Genomic DNA, 21,273 nt, shown 5'->3' on the forward strand with positions numbered 1-21,273 from the left:
CGGCGATAATTACTGATGTCCAGATAACTCGCCGTTACACACCAGTGCATTTCGCGTCGGTCGGGATCCATTAAATTGAATCAAATCGCAACATATTCCCAAGGCGCGAAAACCGGGCGAAAGGAAGCGAGAAAGGACGGGAACACGCACTCGCGCGCTCTCGCGCGGTGACAGCTCGGCGCGGGAATGCGTGTGGGAACTCGTCATAATTAGGTAAATGGAAAAGAAATTTCCAACGCGTATGCAGCGTGTGATAATGGCGCGCCACCACGCCGATAAGCGCGTGATTGAAACTTTCCGTTAACGGGCACACGAACAGTTCACGTGCGCGGCTTATTGTAAAACGCTTATACGCGTGTACGTGCGAGTTCAGCGAGGTCTCTCGCTCAGACCGCACGGGGCTGCGAGCTTTGATGTCGACGGTGAACGATTTGACCGGTTTTAAGACACTCGTTAATCAGCCAAGTGCTCCGCCGGTGGTATCTAATTGACGGCTAATTGAAGTGGACTGCTAAATGAGAAACGCGATAGGGAACACAGCGCCAGATTATTACAAAACGTACCGAGAGTTGCAACAGCGAGCGGATACAAATAGCTGTGAGATTATTAACGATTTTTATGCGTCTCGACCCGATGACGGCGACGATAAAGAATTCGAACCTTGGACACAACGCGAATTCGCGTTTTTAGCGAAAACTATTATGAATAACTATTGTGACTCGTGCACCCGTCGCTCGAAGTAAAAATAACGAATTTTGTGCTCGGCGTCTACAATCAACTGCCGCATTTGATAAATTAGCGGTAATACCGTTTTGCATAAAGTATCGACGTGGAAAAATGTGCAAGAATGTAAACTATTTTTATCAGTGTGCAGGATCAAAGCAGACTAGAAATGTTGCTGGTATTTTTAGAAGGCGGCACGTGGAGACAGGTGTACGTAAAAGTGATATCTCATTCGAGTGGAATGCACGCGGTTCTATTTTGGGGACTGCCGCAACACATATATGTCTTTATGAGACTGCTAATGATATCATTCGATATTACATCATGATCATTTTATTAATAGATATACGGATTTATGATTTTAAGGATACACGTGCGATGCACGCAATGGAAAAATGCGTAAGTAAATAAATCTCCGATCAACATGCGTGACTTAAGCGTCTTCCAGCCGCAACAGGGAGCGGCAGTTGGGGCGTCTTGGGGGAGACAGGCGTCTGCGATTCAGACATTTTCGTGGTTATCGTCGCATCTGTCGCGCTGACGGATTCTTTCCCGAAGGAGCCGTTCTGTCGCGAGGGAGGAAGCGTGCGCCGAACATACGTTTCCGTTTATTTTCGTGCGTCATTTCTCCGGAGCACTTATCGCGGAGCGGGCGAACCCACGCGCCCCGGTCGTTAAGGAACGTGCGCGTTTTAGGATAGGTCCGTGTACATACATGATGCGCGGACCGACCGACCGTCGCAGCTGCATCTGCAGACTCCGTTCGTTCTCGTTTCGCCGCGGAACGGGTTCGATGAAACGGGCCGGACGGCCCCGAAATGGCCATCCGTTTCGCGCTGTCGTTACGACAGCGACTTATGTACTTTCTAAATCTATTGCCTCGTTTTATGGATCTCCGTTAACGCGCTTCTTGTCCAAGTGATAAACAGCCCGCCGCGAGATGCACCGCGGCGATACATTGTTTTACGTCTTTCCTGTGTTGCAAAACGAGCATTTGTCCCGAGCCTCATTTTTTTTTTTTTTTTTAAATAATGTCTCGCGTCGTTGGGATTTGATTTTGAACTCTGAGAAAATATATTGAGTTTTTCATATTATTCAGATAATAAAATGTACCTGTCGTTTTCCCCATCGGTGTCTTGATTGTGGCAATTTATTTGTCACGAGAACACGAGGAACGACGTCGAAATATAAGGGACTGCGTAAACGACACGGAAAGCGGAGAAATTCTGTTTCCGATAAGTCGTCGGCGTCTTCCGCGGACGGAATTGGGACCCGCGCGAGTGATTTATGCCGCCTCAGGATGAATCATGCTCGTCGGCAAAAGAGCCGGATAAGTATATAACCGTCGATGTCGGAGATTACCGAGACCCCGTGCTTGATACGAGCTTGAAAGTAGGAGTGTGTGGGTGCGACGGCCAGGCGAAGGAGGAGGATCGACTCCGTATTTTTCCTCCGAAAGCCTCTCGTCGCGCTCTCCTCGCCGTGCGATTCGGAAAAAAGTCTGACCGTACGTAAAAGCCGCTCGTATAGTTCCGCGAGGACTCACCTTACAATCGTCTGTAGCGCTCGCACGTTGGCGTCGAGCGCGCTGCTAATTATGCGCTCAATAATTTTCAAGGTCTATATATATAATTTCCGTTATTAACAACGACTGCGAATGCTCACGTTTCAGCGTTTCTTCCATGAGTATTCTGTGCGCGTCGAATCTTCAGGTGGATTGAAAACGGCTCGCATGGTTCACGCCGGTTTTTTAGGAAACGGCCGGCTTAGTCGGAAACACGTTGATATCTCAAGCCGATTAGTTAGATAAGCCACGTGTTTCTAGAACTGTCGTCGTTGATATCAAGATCCAGGTCCGGATCGAGAAAATCGCGCGACAACGCGACGTTCCAATAAAACTTGAGGCGTTATCGGTAGCATCGTAAATTAACCGAGGAGAGAATAGAAATGTGCCTAGTCGGATTTACCGGGAATAATAACGGGATTTCCTTATCGTTAGCGATTTACGATTGGCGTCACATATATTCCGCGAGGAATGGGTTGACACGCGATGTTTGAACGGCGTTTACCCTGCCAGTCATAAAACGTTTATCGCAAAGTCGCATGATCTCATCGCCCGCGATCAATTAACTAAAACGGAGAAACGTCGTCTTTAAACGTATTCTTTACGATCTTAAAATATGTAAAATATGTAATTAAGTAACTTACGCAATTAAGAGTAAATTAATAGGTACGCGGTAAAGAAAATGAACATTCGATGAACAAATTTATAATATTCTTTTGCAATCTCAAGGTAGACTCGCTGAGAGAAACGATGACGAGATAAAGAGGTCACGGAAAGACGCTCTCCTAAGGATCTCAGAGGAAGGACCTGCTGGCACATGTTTCGGCTTAAGTCCCCTTGAGCGGCACCTGGCGAGGAGTCCTTGAATCTTTGGGGGCCGCGCCTTCCGGGTACGATGAGGGGGCCCACACGTGTACGCACCCACACGTGACGCGTGCACGCACACGTCGGCGCGCTCGTGTCATCTCCCCCGCAGTAAAGTCTCCACGGCAGTGGCGTAGCCAGTATGTAAATCAGTTCGTTCCTTCGCCACGCAGACGGACGAAGAGAAGTGGATCCCGTCGGGGGAGACTCGCCGTCTTCGATTTCGAACGACGACGTTGTTGTCGAAGGATACGACCGTGTCCGAGACGTTCAAGGATCGCAAAGACGACGGGGCATAGAATCGTGAAGAAAGATGAGCAAGTCCAGTCAGGTCGTTCTCTTCTCGCTATCGGGCTCGTAATATTTCCACGAGGACGTTAATGCCGCATTACGCGACGATCGTTTAATTTTGCGGCGTTTAATGTCCTCTTGTCGGGATGGCGGAGATAAGCGACGCCCGATAAGAAACAAGAGTACACGCGCGACGTCACGCCAATGTCGAGATTATCTGACACTTTTTTTTTCAAGAGCCAGTTGAATTAATCTTGAGGAAGATCGAGAATTCGTTGAAAAAAAAAAAAATGTCGAATGACGCCACTGCGATACACCCTGCGGCACGCGCTGTTATAGGGAACCACCCTCTGCTCCAGCAGGATTTAAACGATATATACGGGTTTTCCCGTGTCCTCAGCATCCGCTTGCCGGTAGGACACGTGTCCCACCAGACACGGTAGTCCTAATGCGTCTCCGAAACGCGGGGGAGAGCACGATTTATTAGGAACCAAGATCCGATCCGGATCTCCCATCGGAGTTAGAAAAGCGCCCGGAAATCCAGCGAGGGTGAAATGAAAGAGTAGCAGTAGGCGAACATCGCTCGAAAGTCTGATGAATCTATCCCTGACAAATTATCGACTTTTTACTTCGTTGAAATAGGGCAAAACATAATTATACGCGATAATTAACGCATTTTCTTGAAATGCTTTATTTTACATTTCGACCTTCTTAAAAATCAAGGAAGGAAACATTAGTTACAACGCGAGTGCGTCGCGAAAAACGGCGAGTACCGAGGGGCACGTCCGCGCGCGCACGGCAAGGACAACGTTTCTCTCTCGGAGCAAAATAATAATGTCAAGCGGTCGGTCTGTCTCCCCGCGCTTCCTTTTCTCTCTTTTCGCTTTCACGACTGCCGCCGCGACGGAGAGACACGCAACCTCGTACCGAGCACAAATGAGCGCAATGTTCCGTCTGGGTCGGCGCGAATCCCCGGCGCATGTCGCGGGCCCACGCCCAGAATATCCGATCCCCTACATCACCCCGGGGCCACCGGACGATATTGTTGCCCCGAAATCTCCCGTCGTGGCCGCGTGTGCGGGCGGGGAGAAACGCTGAATTCCACGATTCGTTGCTGCGAGCGCAACACAAACCCTGGCTGAAGTACACGGAGACCGAGTATCGCGCGTCGAAGTTCGTGCACCCTGCCTTCATCTTGATCATTCCTTTTTCTTTCTTTTACTACTCTTCCTCTTCTCTTTGAGATAATAAATTGACGAAATACCCTTGCATCTTGCAGAATACGTATATTTTTCACGATATAATGCAATGTAATGCAATTTTCTAAGTAATTATTTATTCGTTAGATGTACGCTTTATATGTGTATTGTATTTGAAACACATGTTCAGTATACAAATATAAATGTATTCAGCATATATATTTTATATAAAGTAATGCCAATTTTCGTTCATTTATCTTTGGTATTTTATCGGGACGAAAAAGGCGCGATGTAAATTCTATCAAGCGCTATCTGTCTATTGTGTCCCGTTGTAAAACACCTTGTATTTGTCTCCTGTGGCACGGTATATTCGTTAATAACAGGCTATTCCGCCAGTGCATACATTACGCGACGGTACCTGCTGGCAGAAGAAAATAAAGCGATCTCTTTGATTTATCCGTGGCCGTTTCGCTCCCCGCTCCGTATCTCGTCTTTTTCTCTCGGAGGCGCGGAGATACGATCGAGCGATTCATGTGTCTCGCCGATCCTCCCCGCCGATTTGACAATGTCGTGGCGCAGCAGCCACGGGGTCAGAGGGACACCTAGGTGGAAATGCAAATACATACGCGACATCCGTGCCCACACGATTATTGCGCCGCGCCGCGCCGCACATAATCGGCTATTTGAAATTATAATGCCGCAATTAGAGGGGTTGTCGTGATCCTGGGAGATCTATCGGCGCGATCGGCAAGGACGATTAAGATCGGGCTGCCGTGTACGCGCGCGATCCGAGCTTCATCTAAAATGTAAAGTCCCCATACCCTCGTTTGACCCTGCCCGGCGCGGGTCTTGGGAAACTGGCGAAAGACACCGGTGATGTGACATCCTCCATATTTTTCGAGGTCTCCTTTCTGAATCGTCGGTCGAGTGTCGTGGGACACGCGGGATTATGACATAACGGTGACCGGAAAATTATTGTCGTCCGGTAAATATCCGATCAGTGTGATATATGAATAGATATCCATGCGTAAAATATCCGCCGCTGCAATTTACACAAGTGCAACGCCGCGCCGCGCCGCCCGCGCCGTGCCGTATACGTATTCGTTTTAAACCGAAGATCCGAAGGCCCGTGCTTAAGCTGAAACGTATGGCGGTAATATTTTCGTACGGCGTTATTACCAGAATAGTTGGCGCGACCTCACCCGGATTATCGTATATGCTAATTTACCTTCGACGTGTCGCGCCGCGCAGAAAAGAGGTTTCGAGCCTTGATCTTATCCGTGTAACGAGACGATCGCGGCGTTTTTATGATCAAGGTATCCTTCGCGCGACTCGGCCGACTCGGTGACTTTTCTCCTCGAGAAAACGATTTAACCTCCCACCGTGCCATCACGCTCGTCGACACAACCGCCGATTTAATCGAATTTAAGGGTCATCGAGGTGCCGGAGTGACGATGCAGCGATCGCATTTTTCGACTAGGAAAGATAACTTAAAAGTGGCGATAATGGATATACATATAGTGTATATACATATAAAAAAAGGCGTTTTTCAAAACAAAACATTTTCCAACAGTACATTCCTGGATTAATATCGACCGAGCATTATGCATCTTACAGAAATATTGCTCGTAAAGCAATTCGTATTTCGAGCATATCATACATTCAGCGAGATCGCGAGGATCGAGCTCGTAAGAACCGAGCCGCCCACCGAGGATCACGATCGCTCCAATGTCGGGCTCGTTCGAGCTCTCGAGGATCGGTGAAGGTGCCTGTATGTTCATAGATTTAACGCGCTGCAAAGGTACGCACACGTGCCTTTACGGCCGTAGGTCATTCACTAAGAGTACCATGTGCGCGCATAGTGACTCGGAAGTAATCGCATGACGCGAAACCGGACGGTTGGATAAAGTTGCTGAACGTATTTAAGAAGAAAAAAAAAACGGCCGACAGAAACGGAGAAGAGTGAAAGCAATAGAGCACGAAGGTTCTAGCGCCTGGTTTATGTAAAACGGCATTCCGCGCGATGGTGTCTGCTCAATCTTTATCCAAAGGAGTTATATAGAGTTGTTGGGAGTCGCGCCTTCTTCAGAAGGTAATGCACGCTGTTTCTCTTCCTCGGCGCTCCTTCGTCATCGACCCGCTTCTGCACCTTTGAGTCCCTCGCAGAATCTCTTCGCTTGGCCTTGTTGCACGCGCGCGCGCGCGCGTGTACGCGTGCATACGTGTCACGTGCGTGCACATCGTATTCTCGCACGCGTTCTCGAGTGTTTGTCCAGAGAACACTCCACCCGGTATTCCATCGGGTATTCGCCGGCCGGCTTTTACATCGCGCCTGCAGCGTTATCGAAACGTAGCGAAACGCGGCCGAAGAGAGCGCACCGCGGTCAAGCCGTAACTCAGCCGCTACGCGCGGATGGCCTATCCTGATGAAGATATCCCTGGAAAGAGGCACGAAGTGCGCAACCTAAGATCGCATCTTATCGCCGGCCCCGGGTACCTGCTCTGCAACAGGTATACGTTGAACTCGGGAATAATGAAAATGACTTCTCTTATAGCATAAAACTCGAAAGAGCGACGCGTTATCTCGCGGAAAGTAAAAGAAGAAGAGAAATAATATTGGTGGTAGTTGCGTAAAATGAGTTGCGAAGATACATAAAGCTAATGAAGATAGTAATTATCTCTATCCAGCTGTAATTACAATTAATGCCTATTTAACGTCTGATAAATACATATTATCAGTAATGGGTCGATATAAGAAGTTGTTATCAATGAGACATTCATTATATCTAGATCTATAACTACAAAATTAAGTTGGACAACTATAGGAAATGAAACAAAACCAAATTATAGGAAATAAATTTCGTGAAAATTATATCAAGCATATCCTACGTTGTTAGGCACGATCAAATTCAATCGAGCGCTCGCATTACTATCCTTCACGCTGTAATCTCAATAATAACACGTTTTGCTTATGCTCGAATATACTCCAAGTGCAAAGGATTAAGTTTCAATTACTCGAAGCAGGTTTCGTTCGGCGCGAGCATCGGATTCGCGGCAGCGCGGAAGGTGATTAAATACGAAGAGAGACATTACTCGCAGCATCTCCGACCTTGATCGCTCGGTTTTATGACGCTACGAGCGGATAAGCGCGTTTATGTGTATATGAGCGGAAAAATCGTATGCTCTCGATTCGTTGAAGAGCTCGGGGAGCATCGTCGTCTCTGGCCCGAGCCCGAGAGCCCCGCTCTCATACGCACGAAGGCGTGTCGAAAAAAAAAAAAGTTTTAGATTACGCGCCGAGTGCAACTTTAGTGGCATCGTAAACCGGTATCTTTACCACTCGACACCCACGCGTTGACGCACTATCCTAGAGCGATCTGCCTATCAACTAGCGTGAAAACTCGGTTTAACACTGGCGTGCGCTCGCTACGCCTTTCATGACAAGGCACCGTGGCCTCGGCCTTACCTGCTCGTTGCCGCTTCCACATTATGTACAAACTCTCCATGATCGAACTGCAGCCTTTGAACGCGGCCAAAGGCTACAAAAGCAATCGGATCGATTGCATTAGGTTATTTCAATTACATTATTCCATTACGTTACTCCTATTTTTGTATTTGTAATTCGCTTAAAATTGTCGTGTGGTACGATAATAATAATAGAATGGACTAGATATAAAAAAAAATTGTCTTATCAATCGTCTTTTGATAAGACAGAGAACTTACCCTAGATAGATTTTCCTTATATCATGATAAAATGTTTCTACAATATTTCCAGGAAACGTTGAAGTTTAAGTTTCCGAATAAAATTTGCTGAAAGCACGTGGGATCAATACCAAATTCCAATGTGTCAACTGAAAGAGGAACACCTGCTGGATCGAGATCGCGCGCTCTCTAAAAGACGTATTCGGGAGAAAGAACTCGTTTTCCCCGGTATGCACGAGATCGAATTTTTCGTTGTATCAGGGTAGAGAATAAATGGAGCCGATGGCGATGTTTGTACGACAGAAATCTCACAGGAAATCCTATTTTTCGTCCGCGGATTCACGAGATTCGACAATGAGTCGTCGATCTCGTCTATGCTCGAGGCGCAACTAAACTCCATTTAAAGTCTCGTCAACCTACGATCGGGAATGGTGCCGCCCATAAAGATTGATCAATGGACATCCGGTCCTTTTGCACAGGTGGATGTTTGCGTGTTCCTTCCTTTCCTTCAGATTCCTTTGGAATTCAATTGTACAAACATAGTTTCTATCTACCTACCTGTTTAATTACACAACATATGATACATTTAAATTTAGAAACATATAATATTTTTTAATATAAAAATAACATATTTGCTTTATATTGTTATATATAAACAGTTAACACCAGAATTTCTTGTATACAAATACACATTTCGTATTTATATCGAAGCAGCCGAGGAAGCAGCCGAGGAAGCAGCTTCGTGTCGAGAAAAAACAAATCATCTAATATCGGACACGGTGCTAATGCATTGGTTCTACGTTCGCGTTTTCGGCGCGTGGACCGTCTGTCGGGGGGATAGAGGTTTTACCGAGCGCACGGTGTGTGCCCCATAAGGTGCAGCAAGGCGCGTGGTCCGCGTTTCACGGTTTACCGAAAAATTAGCCATTAATTTACGCCGCGGAGCCGGTGGGTGTGCCGAGCACGTGTAATGAATAGCCCGTGTGGCGAGCGAGGCCCACATGGTGCGTTTTCCGGGAGGATTATCATGGCTTTCAAGCACCTTGGGGGAAACGTGTCAGGCAATCCATATTGGAGAATGCGGGGCGTTTAATTATAACTATACATTACAGGAAAGAAGACGTGTTGCGCGTGTGTATTCCAGAAAGCCGACATTCCTTTCTCTTAGGAAAGAAAAAATAATAGAAGCTGGTTTTTAATTTTTGAATTCGCGCGCACGTGGGAGATTGTTTATTATTTGAAAACCAGAGATAGTATAATATAATTAGTTAGATCATACATTGATAAAACGCGAGTAATTATATTGCACGAGTTAAATTTGTTTTTCTTTTATTAAGAATAAAATTTATGCACACCGTGAAGCGAGATAATTTTAAGATAACCGTAGTCATAATATAGCAACCAGCTGGCACGACAAAAGTGTGTCATGGAAATCGATTTTAACGCGCGACTCGCGAGCAACGCGTTCTCATGGCTACGCAAATATTCCGGACGTCTTTTTCTCGCACTTTACGCTCCCGCCGCATTCCCGACTCGAAAATGATGCGCGCAGCGGATCCGCCGATCCGGATACCGGATCGATAACAAAGGATTGATGGAATCCGTATCGTCACGGCTCAGAAATCGATTCGAGATTCATGCGCCCGGCGACGACGTCCACCAGGCGGCCGAAGAAGCGCAAGTCGCAGCATCTAGCGCCGAGAAAAACCGGGCTCGCCAACGGCAGCTCGATTGTGCTGTCGAGAGTGTTTTACGGGCGGGATACCACGGTTAATAAAGCTCGCTCGTATCCCCCCCCCCTGCGCTCTGATCCCGGTTTCCACGTAGTCGAGCGGATCATCGCCGGAGCGTTCGGCCGCCTCGTAAGTTTCATCGTAATTATTAATTTTTACGAGGTGGGTAAGATAGGTAGGTAGGTAGGTAGATAGGTAGGCAGTCAGGCAGGCACACCTCGGTGCAAGGCGCTGCAGGTGCGATAGAGATCTCCCTCTCCTTCTCGCGGCCGCGCCGGGACCACCGGCGCACGTCCCTGAAGAAACCACCTCGTTCGCGGCCCCCATTACCCCGCTCGTTCCATTAGCCATCGGCGCGAGCGAACGCGCGCGGCAAGACCTCGCGCGGCCTGCGAGATAACCCCTCTGTCGGCGCAGCGAAATATTTTAATTCTCGGCGAATGGAAACGCCTCGTTCTCTCGCCTCGCCGGCGCTAACTTATCCGCCCCGTGTTGGCGCGGAGACGCCGGGGCCGTCGCGTCGCCGTGCGTGAACCAAATTATGATTTTTTTTACACGCGGCAGTCGAGACGTGACGGCGGAGGGCTTTTCATAAATTATTGACGCGATATAATCCGTGGTAGCGAAGTCGCGTGAAGATCCAGTAATAATTAACCAAGTTTCGCACTTGTGAGAAAAATTCTTTTTGAATCTTCTGTGTCGTTAAATCGTCTCGCGTAACGAGTCGCGCGAATTAGAGGCGTTTACGGGGTGACTGGTTGATAGACGCGCGCGCTTATCGGTCGTTTCTCACGGCAAACGACCGCAATTATCCATGATAGTGCCGCTGGGAAGAAGTTATGGGGATACTTAGTCCGAGTTAATTAATTACACCGCTCCTTCATCGCCGTAAATTGGCCGAGTGCTATGGCGTTGCAAAAACTATTACGATTTCCTGCGATTCACGCAGATTTATCACTTACACTTTAATGGGGCTTGGAGATAAGATACGAATAATGCTGCGCTATTATACCAAAATTGCAATAAATGCTGGGGGTCTAAAAGAGACTAAGATTAGGGAGTAAGCGAGATTGAAATTAACACAGCACATCCCGCCTCTGTCTACCTCTTACATCTTTCATCGCTCGAAGCGAGCTTGAAGCTATCCCTCGCGTATTGCGCAATGAAAGATCTCCGCGTCCGAATTCGCTAACTACTAAAAATCATTTAACGATCGGCGCTGCGCGCCCGGCGGCGGCGCCAGGCAATCGCAATCCTCGAAACGAGCGCATAATTCCACCGCGAATCGTCGAGCATAATCCGCTAGTAATAATCCCCGCGGCGGCTTTTAACGAGCACTTTGACCGCGCGGCTCCGCGAACTGCCCGTCCGGGCGTCCGTCGCTCGCCGCCGAAACGAGCCCCGGTCGCGGGGCTGCTCTCGATTTCCGCGCGCGGACTCTTAAGCCGATGATGCCGCGGCGTCGTTGCGGCCCCGCGGACGGCACTTAAGCGAGAAAAAGGCGATCGTAAGTACAGCCTCTCGCGGACGCGCGCGGTTACGTGTCCGCTTCGGCGTTTACTACTTACTGGCCGAATAGGCCACCCACCGCGCGCATCTTATCCGAGATCTCGCTCCGCCGCGCCGCGCCGCGCCGCACCGCGCGAGAGCAGAGATACGCGCGAGCGTTATATGAGTCGGTACTCATCCCTAGTGATGGGATCAAGCGTCGTCTCGGCTGGCGTCGATTTTTGGCACGACCGAGACCGTTGTTCTAACGAACAGGCAGTCAAAAGTTCAAAACACGAAGCTCGTTCTCATTCCTCCTGAGGTTTAAACACTAATGTAAAAGGGCCTAAAATCTAAATTTTTGTATTGTTTTCTAAAGATTTGTCTTTGTCGTTAGAATTACGTTATATAAAATATTTCTTAGACGGTGTATATTTTTACGGAATAAATAAACGAGGGATATTTTTCGACACATGTATGTTATACATTTTGATTTTAAATTGATTGAAAATTTGGAGACAGTAATTGGATCGAGCCCATCACTACTAATCCCGCAGCTAGTGTCCGGTCGACTTCTCAGGTTCCATATCCTGTTCGGAGCGTACGAGAGGATCCCTACGTGCATTGTTTATCCTGTGGGAGGTTGCGGGATGATACGGCGTAGCCGTCTCGTAAGCGTTGCGCAATAACATCCCGTAGCATCGCGTCTGGTCCTAAGCTCGTCGTTTTATGCTGGTTGTAAGGTCCTCTGATCGCCGATGCGAGTGGCTCTTTCGAGCAATGGCTGGGAGGTATCTATGGGCGCAGGTAGGTTCGCGCATAGCGAGGAACTTTAAACGGGGAAAGAGAAACCTTTGCTCCTTTCGAGAGGAGCAGCTTGAGATTGCTGACTTTCGTTTATTCACGTCCGGATGCTTCAGTCTCCGAAGTGTTCTTATTACTAGAATACGAGGAATTTACTTGAGTAATGCTACGCTCTTTACGCTGAAAAAAGTAAATCTTGTAGAAACATTCCTTTATACGCTGTTCTCCCATAGGAAATGTTCCAAGTTCGCAATACTTTTGCCGTCTACATTTAATGTATTACATTACTATGTTATATGTGCTTATAGAAAAAAAGACAAAATCATTTATAAACTATATGAATGAGTTTTTTTATCCGGCAATTATCATCCGCAATTATACGCCTCCATTATATTTTATTATATTTTATCTCATTATATCTATCTCGCATAATTACTATAATTCTATGTAGATACGAAAAACGACCACCGCGAGTGCAGCGGAGTGCAGCGGAGCGACCGATCGAGCCGTGGTTTGCAAGTAATAACGATAAATATCGCGCGATTGAGTCTTTTAGTAGGGTGAAGTGAACGTTAAGTGCATTCCTCGCTCGGAATCGTCTCATGAAGATTCGAGAGATGCGCTACCTGCTCTTCGCGGACTCTTCTTTGCGACGCACCTCCCCCACGCCTCCCTCTCGTCCTCGCGCAACCTGCTCATCCCAAGGCTTACATCATCGGCGTTCTACATATCGCTCGCTGCCCGGTTACCCGAGATCGGTGCGGGTAAATAGAACCCGGGCACAGGACGCGGTATATAATTAGAGGAGATTTAGCGGGCTGTCGGGTGCACCTGTGAGAAGGAGATTACCCTCTCGAGGCGCGCGGTGGGTTCGTACGCTTTAGGTACTCCAGACGGAGGAACAAAATGGCCAGGCGTAGGCGAGTGTCCGGTTCCCTTTGTGTTCGCTACCTGTCTTAAGACATCCCCCTCACGTTGTTCTCGTCTCCTTCTTTTTCCTTGCGCTTGCGTATTTACGAAGAGGAAACGGACCAGGGTGATGGGGGCGGTGGGAACGGGGGGTTGGGGGGGGGGGACGCCAGATCCTTTGATAGCACAGCATTCCTGCGCATTTGTCAGACATTTGATAGCTTCACGTGGGAGCCGCGGAATTCTTCGTGGTGGCTATCTCCGTCCCTTTCCCTCCCTTTCTCTCGACCTCTCTCCCTCGTTCGGTTTCACGGTGCGCGTTTGGGTGTCAGGTACACGTTTCGTGGCCATCGATGCCCCTCGATATGTCCCCTGCAGAATCTCGCTTCTGCGTGTTTCTAACGTCACCGACCAAGTCATGTCTGGCCGCGCTATCCCTCTTCGTGGATTCCGCGATAGCTGTGAACATTCTTCGCGGGATGTTCCTCGCGCGCCGCGTCGTTTTACTACCGGAATCGCTTTAAAGATAGCTCCGATGATGCCAATATATTCCTCCTGTCGAGAAATGCGTCGCATTCCACGTAGTAGAGAAGTGTGTAAAACGATATATCGTTAAGTACTACGCTGAAATATACATTGAAACAACTTGCTAAACGAAAATCATGAAAATATTGCAGCATTTAGAAGATAATAAACATTGGACGATTATCAACATAAACGTTGAGTCAATCTGTTTAGAATATTCAATCAAAGTATGTATTATTGTATAATGATAATATTACTAGTTTCAGCGAGCGCAACTTTGTCGTTATATTATGATCGATGGATCGACCGCTGCAAAATATTAAATTAAACAGCAAGGCAAAATCGAGCCGAGCGAGCTGAGTAAGCGTCACGTTCTGCGATCGCGCTGTTAAGTTATCATACGGGTAGTCCAATAATTTCCGCGCGCCGTGATTGCCGCGAGAGCGAAAGCGTCGTCGGAGCCGCGCCGCGCCGCGCCGCGCGCGCACGGCGTCGTAAAATCAGGTTTAATAATCCGGCGCGTACGGGGCTGCCTTTTAATAAATAATTAATGACTTCTTCGCGCGGCTCGGCGGTTTTCCGTTGTGCGTACCGCGAAAGTTATCGCGTACATCGTCGGGCGCGCCGCGCATCCGTCAGATCCTTCGAACGAGGCGAAGGGGGCTGAACGGGCCAGTGCGCGGGGCAACCACTAGAGGATTTGCATAGCCGACCATCGTGCCGCGCGACATATGCTGGCTTGACCGCGCGAGCTTGCCATGCTTATACGCGCGCGACTACCACGTTTTGCGCTGGTGGACAAGCGCGCGGAACGCATAAATAGAGGCGCACGCATAATGCACGTAATATATTTGTAGATCGCCGTGATACCAACGGCGCGCGCGGCGTGCCGTACCGGTGTGACCGTCGCGTCGGCCGCCCCACGCCAGGCCCGAGCCTCGGGGGACCGACGGCCGAGCTCTCTGCCCCCGGTGCCCCATCACCCTTCTCGCGCCAACGACCTGCCCGCGGAGGCACCGCGATGAGGTGCGCCATGTGCGCTGGGAGACGACATATGGGCACGCGTCCAAGATCTGATAAAGTCGGCCGCTTCAATTGACTGCAATCATAGGGGTTAGATATATTAACTCGCGGGGATTCTCGCGCGCCGCGTGGTCTGCAGTCTTCTCCGGGAATTTTCACGTAACGAGAGCCTGCAATTGACGGCTCTATCGGGGATCTCCGGATCGCCAAGTTGGAAGGTTGCGATTGGTCGCTCTGAAAAGTAGGCGACAGTCTCGACGAAGCCTCATAAAATTAAATACATAAATCCGTTTGCTTGCTTTATTTGGAGATGAAAGTGTAAGAAGTCAAGAAATAATTAAGGTGTTCAATTCGTTAATCAGTAATTTTTTTTATATTACTATATATTACCTTTGGAAATAATTGTAATAAATAAATAGAACTATTCACAAGTAAGGGGGCAACCCGAAACACTTCTATACACAAATATATTAGGAAATATTGATGAACATATGGACGTAACGTAATCACGAAAGGATTGGTTGTCACATTGATTTGTGGGAATTTCGGCTAACAAGGACCTGCAGATGACAACTTTATCGCATCATCGGGAGTCAAATTACTTGTGGGCAAAGCAGCGAAAGCACATTCAATTGCAAATGATTGACAAGCTGTTCAATACTACATATGAAATAAAAAGATATAACATTATCGTGTGCGTTATCTAGACTTTTGATCCAAAGATAATTCAATATTGTGATCATCTCTTTTAAAACGCACCAATAGTTCCGAATGCAAAACAATTAATTCGCTAGCACAACTAAACGCCATAACGCTGACGCAACACAAAGATCTCGTCGATAATTCGCAAAAGATCGATCTATTGAGCTGAAATAAAGGCTCCATAGTTTCGCGACGTTATTTACTTGTCATTGCTGCAAAAGGTTCCGTGTTCTCATTCGTAACGACTTCGTGATGGGCTGTGAGCAACACGTCTTCATTAAGCGGCTGAAAGAACCTCTTTCATTGTCTAAACGAGCCACAGAAAACCGGTTGATCGATCAATTGCCCGAGACACGCGCGTCATCGTCAGAGTGCCATAGGCAAGAGAAAGACCTCGATTCGATTCATTAGAATCAATTTCATGCCCAATATGGTAGCGCCGGCTGCTCCTTGTTTTTCACAAATTAATCGACTGGCAATTACCGCGTTAGAAGCAACGCAGAGCACCATACGAGCGTTTTTCGCGTCAGTTGGTATCGTGTGTACAGCATGTTGCGACAACACGACATCGTGACGACAGTTCGCATTTCTGTTCGTTGAAAAAAACAGACGGCGCTGTGAGGGTATAAAAAAACTCCGGCATTTTTTTCTCGATTTAGCCCGTTATACAAATTTAGGGGAATTATCTCTGTTTATGAAAAGAAACTGGCTATCTGTTTGGCTAATTGCAAGCCAAATTATTTTAATTAAATTAAATTTACTTTTGTTTAACTTATTAGCGATAAGAATATTTTAATTAAATTTATTTTATGTGCTCTGAAGATATCTTCTATGGAACTTATTTAATGTTATTAAAAAGTAATTTATATAATGTTATTAAAAAGTATTAAAATTGTTATTAAAAAGAATTTATGTAATGTTATTAAAAAGTAATATCATATTAAATGTCATTATTAATAAGTGAAACGAGAATAATGACTGAGAAGTATGTACAATTCTATAGGATAAAATTTTTAATCTTGCTAAAGATTGACAACTAAACCCTTCTTCTCGAAATGTATTCAGAAAAATTAGTCGTGACCTTTTATTTGACCAAAGAATTTTTTCTTTAATCGCGTATTCCATTAGAATTTTGGCCGACGGCGAAATAAGTTTCTTGATTCTCACAACGCGGTGAGTCCGCCGAGATAAAAAAAAAGAAAGAGAAGATTTGGTTCTCGCCGGAGGCTAACGCAGGTTTCACACAATTCTAGTGCAACCCCGAGATATCTCCATATTTTCCCAACGAACCAAAACACTTTCAAACAAACCTTCTATACGAGACGACGGGGTCCGCGACAGGAGAAAGAAAAACTGCGACACTCGCCCCGAGGAAATAAGAAAAATCCTATAGTTCGAGATCTGAGAGACGTTGCGATCGGCATCAGCTCACGACAGGTACGGACAAAGCACCTTGCATTGTATCTCTCGTCAAACCCTCGGGGCTAGTGGATCCCAGATACCAGTCGTAACGAGATTATTGTAAGCGTTGAGCCATAGAGAATGGCTATGAACTCACAATGAAGATCCCAGAACGAATCACATTCCCTACATGCAGTTGCCAAACTCGTGTATGTGAGATTCTTTCGAGGAATCTCAGCTTCTGATTTCCTCAAAGTACTGGGAGATGAAATCTGAGATATAATGATATAAAGGAGCAAGGAGGCAACGCTGCTTTAATTATAACATTATTTCTTTCGCTGATACAAAGTAAAAGTGAACGATCGTATTAATTAACTTGACAATTATATGTATATGTGCATATATATATATATATATATATGTGTGTGTGTATACACATGTATATATAATTGTTTTCTGCATTGACGTGAAAAATTTCTTTAATATCAAGAAATATTTTTAATACAATAAAAGGTTAAAGCTATCGAAATATTTTTAAATTTTTATTAGCTCACTTTTCCTATTTATATTCTTATTCTGTTATTATCAACTAATACGAAATATTAACTTAAATATATTTAATATTTTTTAAATATAATTATCTTGGTTAATTATAAATGCTTATATTATCTGTAATGTACTAAGTTGGAAGTTGTACTAACAGCGCAGAGTGGTTCGTTGAAAGCATACGGAAAGAGAGAAATAAACAAATATTTCGCAGAAAGAGGTAATTCGGGCATTTATGCTTTTATCCCCTCCATAATTATTTTCTTCCTAATCTAAACTCTTTATTTCATTGACCTGAAACTGGGAATTCTGTTTTTATCACAGACAATCTTGATAAATAAATAAATCAAAAATAAATCCACTCTGTCTATCATAAACCGGATTACTTCCCGGATTCCTTTTCATATTTTTATTGAGGAGGGATAATGATTGATCATAATCAGATAACGATAATATAAACAGTTTATCTACTGAATGATCCATCATAATTGAATTGTAGCTTAATTGATTAAAGCTGAAAAAATGTTTTATTGTTATTATTTAAATAACTTTTATATTTGATTAGCATGTTAAAAAAAAACGTGACTTAAACAATATCGAAACAAATAACAAATAAGAAGAAAGATTAATTTCTAATTAATAATATTTTTTATTATTGTTATATTCGTTGTTTCTTGTTAAATTTAATTTATTTCAAAGTTACGACCATTATCAGAATAATTAAAATATGCTTTATTAATTTTAATATGCATTTCTTAACATTATTGTCTTAGCGGATGTTCTTGTTTGACTTATTGATGAGCGCTTTTTTCTAAAAAAAAGCAAAGATTGATTGAGGTAAGTAAATAAATAAATTAAACTTTAAATATAAAATGTAATTATGTGAATAAAAAAATGTAAAGATAAAATAAATTTTCTCTCTTTATGTAAATAAGTGAACTCTGTGAACTTATATATTTACACATTTTATCTCAGTGTATTTAATTTTATAGAAGCCATTTTGCAGAATTTGTTTAGATTTTGTTATATTGACAATATACAATATGTAGGACTAATAGCATTGTTCGTTAAAATTATCTGCGACGTACTATTTGATTCAACATTGATATCAATATAATTAAGTCGTCAGACTGCGTCTACAGTAAATCTATCTTATCGTAAACGTATTATGAATTTTCATAGATTACAATGGATTATCAGTGCAGCGTTATCATTGATCGTTCGGATATCATATCGGAATGCATCATATTTGGATGAATGCACTCCATGAAACGAGTATAAAATGCAGTCAATTCGTTGGTTTGACATCAATCAGCGAAATGTTTCCCAAAGCAATCGTATTCTTTGCTCTCCTAGCAGTGGCGGTCGCCGGCGCCGGTAAGTCAATTTTCTTGATTTATACAACACATATAATTTGGGATAAACCCATTAAGTTACATTTAAAAAATAAACACTAAAACAACACAAAATACAAAATGCATCGTTAAGTAAGAGCAAGACTTAATTTTTATTGTATTATTACAAATTTTTCTAATCATATATTTCATAGAACTATCTTTGGTGTGTTACGCTCAACTTCTTCTAGCGAGAATATATTTGTTAAAATATTATTAATTGAAATTTTAGCGAGACCCCGAGTCGGCCTTCAGATGCCGATCTTGCCGCATTTTTCACCTCAGGTGGTCGGAGGTGAAGAGGCACCGGAAGGTGCTTACCCGTACATAGTTTCCCTTGACGTATTCTCCCAGCACTTATGCGCCGGATCCATTTTGAACGAGCGCTGGATCATAACTGCAGGGCACTGCGTTCAAGCAGTTCCTTCTGTAAATTATCTTAGCGTCAAGGCTGGAAAGCACGATATTTCACGTAATGAGCCCGATCAACAGACGGTCAAAGTTTCGCAAGGTTATGTACATGAAAAATATGGGGGGTAAGTAAAACGTTGAAAAGCAATAAGTACGAACAATTAGTTTTTATTCGGATTAATGTTCGTTTAACGTCGCGTAAATGAGTCACGGTCGGTCTCGCTCCGCGCGTACTTGGCGCGAGACACTACCGTGTCTCTTGATATATAATTAATGCTGTAATTATAATTGACTTGTAATTGTGTATATTAGCAATCTAGAATATAATGTTTCTTGCATCAATAATCAGCAGCTCTATTTATAGAATAAATACAATAATTAAAATTACTAATAATGACGCAGCATATTGGTAATTCGGTTATCACTTAATATTTACGATTTAAAAAACTTTTATATCAGATAAGCGATGAAACACGGAAAACCTGTATCTCAGATAAGCGATGATGCACGAAATAAATCTCAGGATCTGTTATGTTTTATATATACAAAATATTTCCGTCAACTCTGTAGATTATTATTATTTTTCCACTAATACTACAATTCTTCTAGTATTAGTTTAAACACAATTACCTTTAAAGGTTTGTAATTGATAAATATATAATTTTATATTTGTATCGAAGTATATATTTTCTAATTTTCAGTGGTGTTGGTCCATATGACATTGGTCTGCTTAAGCTTGCGTCCCCATTGAAGTTGACGAAGCGAGTACAAGCCATCGAGTTGGCAGCACCAGAAAGTGAACCATCGGGAAAGGCATGGCTTGCTGGATGGGGCTCCGTCTCGAGTAGCCATTTCCCGGAAATGCCAGACATACTCCAGCATGTTCAGAAGGAGTACGTCGATCGCGCTGTTTGTCACGAATCCATCGAGCGCTTGACTGGATCTTCTCCCGTTCATGAAACCAATGTCTGCACTGATGGGCCATTGGACGAGAAAATCGCCGCATGCAGTGTAAGTTCCAGACGTTCAATAAATTTACTAAATCACCGTATAGTAGTAGCATCGCCTATTAATCAAAATCTTTAATACACTTTTAGGGTGACTCCGGTGGCCCTCTAATCTCGTACAATGGACAAAAGCCGGTGCTCACTGGAATAGTATCTTGGGGTATTATGCCATGCGGTTATCCAGGCGCGCCATCCGTGTACACCAGGGTGTCCAAATTCAATGATTGGATTGCGCAGAAAATCGGTGGTTATTAATGACGGCAATATTGACGACGCGCGACGTATCATTGTATACTGATGACGAATTATTATATATTATGTATTATTCAACGTAAATAAATATGCAGCATAAATGAACAATGATGTTTTTTATCCCCGCACTAAATCAATGGAAAATGGCTTTCGGTCAAATTGGCTGAATTTTTGATATGTTTTAGTTTAAGGCATTCTTAATGAAATATCGAATATAATGATATGAAGGAACAAGGAGGCAACGCTGCTTTAATTATAACATTACTTCTTTCGCTGATATAAAGTAAAAGTGAACGATCGTATTAATTAACTCGACAATTATATAATCAGATATTCAAATCAATGCATTTCTGTGATCATACGTATTTAAATATTAAATATATAATCAGAACACGATCATATTTAATCGTGTAGAACATGAGATATTTCCTTTCTATTATACGCAGTACCATTCGAACAAATAGGTCTGTACCCCCTGTAAGCCCCCTTAACAGTAAATACTTTACATATTACGGATCATTTGCGCGACCCAATTTGCGCTCTCGCATAAGCTAAGTAATACGCGAGCGTTATTGCGGAATCTTAAATCAGCCGTTCCGTGCATATGCGTGCCAATCCTAGTAATTAATAAATTCGTAGCCGGACAAGCGACCACCCACCACCAGGGTCTCCCTCTCGGAGTTTCGTAACCATAAACGGCACTTTCGTACGCGCGCATTGGATTAGCGGGGTACC

At 44.6% G+C, this 21,273-nt stretch overlaps 1 protein-coding gene across 8 annotated transcripts; it reads left to right on the forward strand.

The window, feature by feature from the left end:
* Positions 1–339: 339 nt before the first annotated feature.
* Positions 340–20,646, forward strand: LOC139769873 (lectizyme-like). Of its 8 annotated transcripts, XM_071701370.1 has the most exons (8): positions 340–801; positions 868–1,122; positions 8,417–17,694; positions 18,248–18,311; positions 18,657–18,851; positions 19,101–19,404; positions 19,981–20,290; positions 20,377–20,646. In XM_071701370.1, the coding sequence occupies exons 5-8, from the start codon at positions 18,713–18,715 to the stop codon at positions 20,539–20,541; spliced, it is 918 nt and encodes a 305-aa protein (XP_071557471.1). In that variant the 5' UTR covers positions 340–801; positions 868–1,122; positions 8,417–17,694; positions 18,248–18,311; positions 18,657–18,712; the 3' UTR covers positions 20,542–20,646. The 8 variants fall into 8 exon arrangements, with proteins under 8 accessions (XP_071557471.1, XP_071557454.1, XP_071557480.1 ...); XM_071701353.1 differs by having other exon boundaries at positions 340–1,122; XM_071701379.1 differs by lacking the exon at positions 8,417–17,694 and having other exon boundaries at positions 340–933; positions 1,067–1,122.
* The last annotated feature ends 627 nt before the right edge of the window (positions 20,647–21,273 follow it).

Source organism: Temnothorax nylanderi, unplaced genomic scaffold, assembly GCF_030848795.1.
Source record: "Temnothorax nylanderi isolate EJ_2023f unplaced genomic scaffold, tnyl_v1.0 TNYL_tig0002_pilon, whole genome shotgun sequence".
In the NCBI taxonomy this organism is placed as follows: Eukaryota; Metazoa; Arthropoda; class Insecta; order Hymenoptera; family Formicidae; genus Temnothorax; species Temnothorax nylanderi.

What these genes read in the sequence shown, in the direction of transcription:
- LOC139769873 (XM_071701353.1), top strand. Translation starts at nt 18,713, where the DNA reads ATGCATCATATTTGGATGAATGCACTCCATGAAACGAGTATAAAATGC. An exon ending in AGTGGCGGTCGCCGGCGCCG is followed by an intron (nt 18,852 to 19,100) that starts GTAAGTCAATTT and finishes TTGAAATTTTAG; the next exon opens with CGAGACCCCGAGTCGGCCTT. An exon ending in AGAAAATCGCCGCATGCAGT is followed by an intron (nt 20,291 to 20,376) that starts GTAAGTTCCAGA and finishes ATACACTTTTAG; the next exon opens with GGTGACTCCGGTGGCCCTCT.